The sequence below is a fragment of the Mytilus edulis genome, chromosome 6 (assembly GCF_963676685.1).
Source record: "Mytilus edulis chromosome 6, xbMytEdul2.2, whole genome shotgun sequence".
NCBI lineage: Eukaryota > Metazoa > Mollusca > Bivalvia > Mytilida > Mytilidae > Mytilus > Mytilus edulis.
The window spans coordinates 88133171-88136261 of NC_092349.1; the positions used below are offsets into that span (position 1 = coordinate 88133171).

Genomic DNA, 3091 nt, shown 5'->3' on the forward strand with positions numbered 1-3091 from the left:
TTGCATGGTGACTACCAACTCACATGAGTTGCACCAATTCCTCTGATTCTACTCCTTGCATCATGAGGTCATCAAAAACAATTATTTTATGTCCCTCAACAGCACCCCATTCGTTTAATATATCCATCGTAGGTAGACCCTTGTAAAACTGAATGTCTGCTATTTCATTTTCCATTTCATTGTATATTTTTTGCCACAGAGAATAACAAAAGAATATTTTAGAGATAGGACTCTTAAACATTCCATTAGCGTGTTTTAAAATGTTCTTTGTGAAAACAGTTTTTCCTGATCCGCTGGGGGCGGCTATGAAAATAGATGTTGGAGATTCAAATTTCAATAAACTTTCTTTTTCCCACCATGTATCCATGTCGTGATCACTTTGTAGAATGAAAACAAATGGATATTCTGACATATTTATGACAAAAACAACAACAACTAAAAAGCATGGAGTATATCATAGTTTATTTATACATTTACATATTTGATTACAAACAGAAGTGTTGTGCATGCAACAGTGAAACCTTTGTTCAATAAAATTATATACAAATTGATCATTCCTTTGAAAATCATCGCTAACAATGTCAAAGACTTCTTTTGGCGAAAAATTTCTACAGCGACACATTAAGTAGAATAAACAATATTGTCCACAAACTTTCGTTTCTGAACTCTGCAGTCTCTTGTGATTGAATAACGTTCTCTCAAACAAGTTCACGTACTGTGTAATGTATGGCGATAGTGTGTCTGGTGAGTTTCCATAGGAATCAAATATTTCTAAAATACTGTTCTCATCAACATAGCATGCAACCCAATGTCTTCCGGGAAGCTGATGTGGGTCAGTATTTGTGATGAATCCAAAGGGTGGTGTTTGAAGTTTTTGTTGTATTTCATCTGCTGCACACACTTTCATTATTTTGTTTTTCATTTCCCTATCGCAATTAATGGCACACTGCAACTGGTTGGTGTTCATCGTTCCAAGATTACATCTCTTGCTGCATTTATTTCAAAGTATCCTGGATATTCAGCATATACGATACAGCTTATAGCGTCCCGAAGTGCTGAACTGAACTGAACTTCTAAACGAACGTTTCCTTGTTTAAGTAAGTGTAAATATGACCCATCATCCCCAAAATTTGGCTCGATCTCAAAACAATACAGTGCATACCCTCCAGCGAAATCGTTTCTGTTTAACTGGTTACCTGAATCACATGCCCATTTATCCGTTACTTCAAACATGCTATTGAAGGCTGGAACAATGGTACGACCACTACTAGTATCAAAATTCAGTCTCATTAAATTCCCAGATACTGGTATGTTATCAACAAATACTCCGATTTGATTTAAATTAAAATGCTGAAAATTAAATGGATTTTTCGTATAATCACCAGCAGCGGCTAGAGCATTGACAAATCCAACCACTACTCTGTTTGGTCTAATGTTTTGAAATAGTTGGTCTTGGGCAAAATTTACTGTCCCTGCTGCTACAGTGATTTGCTTCACTTCTGTTTTGATGAATGGGTACTTTGCATTCACAGATTTAAGTATTTCAGCATGACCATAAATTACTGCAGGGTTGATTTGTATTTTGCAAGCTTTCAAAACGATGTCTTCGATGATCACTTTAAAATCTGGGGCTACCTCGTTCGTCATGAGGCAAAATTCTGGTCTTGTTCTGGTTAGTCTTACATTAATCGCAACTTGATTCAAAATATAACGATTCATGTGAAACAGATCATGGCAAAGAGGTCCTTCCATGTCGCCTGTTTTTGATTGAGCAAAATAACGGGCGCGGGTATTGAGGGAACTATTAGATCCTCCATTAACATCGTTGTCATCCAAGTGTCCTGCTACGTCTTTTATCCAGAATTGAGATGTCAGTTGGGAGGTTTTTGATTCGCTACCATACGTCAATAATGTCTGAATCATAGCTTTATAGGGATAATGGTTAGTTGTAGATGAAACTAGCTTGCCTTGCATTGCAACTTCCACTTGTGAAAACATTGATTGCAGAAACAAATTTATTGGTCCTACATATTCGTTTTCAGTTAAATTGCTGCCATCGCCTTTTACAAGTTTAGCCTTAACATAAAGCTTTGATCGTTTAAGGTCTACATATTCCATACCATGTTTTCCTGTAATCTCCATATCTATAATATTTCCCGTCAATTGGGAGTTTGAACGAACTTCCTGAAAATACATGCGTTCTACTGCTGACTGGTATGGTGGTAAGCTGAATAAACTTAACCCACTAGGTTGCGCTTCGTGAAAGTCTGCTACATTAAGTGCTGCCATAATTATTTTCGAAGATGTCCTTAAATGTTTTAGTAGTTAATTTTTTCCCCTTTGATTTCTTAATCTTTCGTATCTTCTTTGTTGATTTTTTTATCTTTCTTATCTTCTTAAAAGATTTTTTAATTCTTCTATGAGTGAATGTCTTCTTTAGTGTTTTAGATCTTGATTTTCTCTTTTGCAAAGCTCGTGAGGTCTTTACCGTTCGACGTTTTTTAGTTAAACTGAGAGGTTGCGGTGAAGCTTTTCGTTTAATAGCCTTCTTCAAAACCTGGAGTTCGGTTTTTGCTTGTTCAACTGTCTGTTGTGCAGGTGATACCAATTGAACTGTCAATGGATTTGACGAGTTTTTATTTTCTAAATGATCAACATTCTCTATTGGAATCATAAAAGTTCCCTGGCCACCAATGAGTGAACCGCCAACTTGCTTCCTTTTGCCACTCCCACTTTGATTAATGTACGGGTTATGGTTACCTTTACACTTCTGGCGTATTAAAATTTTGAACTTGTTGCCTTTTGTTGGCTGTTGTTCGTGTGATTCTTTGTCAATTGTGTTCTCCAATTTATTTATATTGTAGTCCTGTGTTGTCATTTTGATGTTATATTTCACATGGCCATAAAAGTGCGAGGTTTGGCATGCCACAAAACCAGGTTCAACCCACCATTTTTTCCTTTAAAAATGCCCTGTACCAAGTCAGGAATATGGTCATTGTTATATTATAGTTCGTTTCTGTGTGTATTACATTATAACGTTGTGTCGTTTGTTTTCTCTTATTTTTGAGTGTAAATTCACATTGCGATAAGA

The 3091-nt window shown here is 36.1% G+C and overlaps 1 protein-coding gene across 1 annotated transcript; it reads right to left on the minus strand.

Moving 5' to 3' along the window:
- Window positions 1-963: 963 nt before the first annotated feature.
- LOC139526733 (uncharacterized protein F54H12.2-like) lies at window positions 964-2289 on the minus strand. The gene has a single exon (XM_071321896.1). It carries the CDS (start codon window positions 2287-2289, stop codon window positions 964-966), a length of 1326 nt encoding a protein of 441 aa, XP_071177997.1.
- Window positions 2290-3091: the final 802 nt, after the last annotated feature.

Bases quoted from the DNA above. Each gene is read 5' to 3' on its own strand.
- LOC139526733 (XM_071321896.1), bottom strand. From the start codon at position 2,289: ATGGCAGCACTTAATGTAGCAGACTTTCACGAAGCGCAACCTAGTGGG.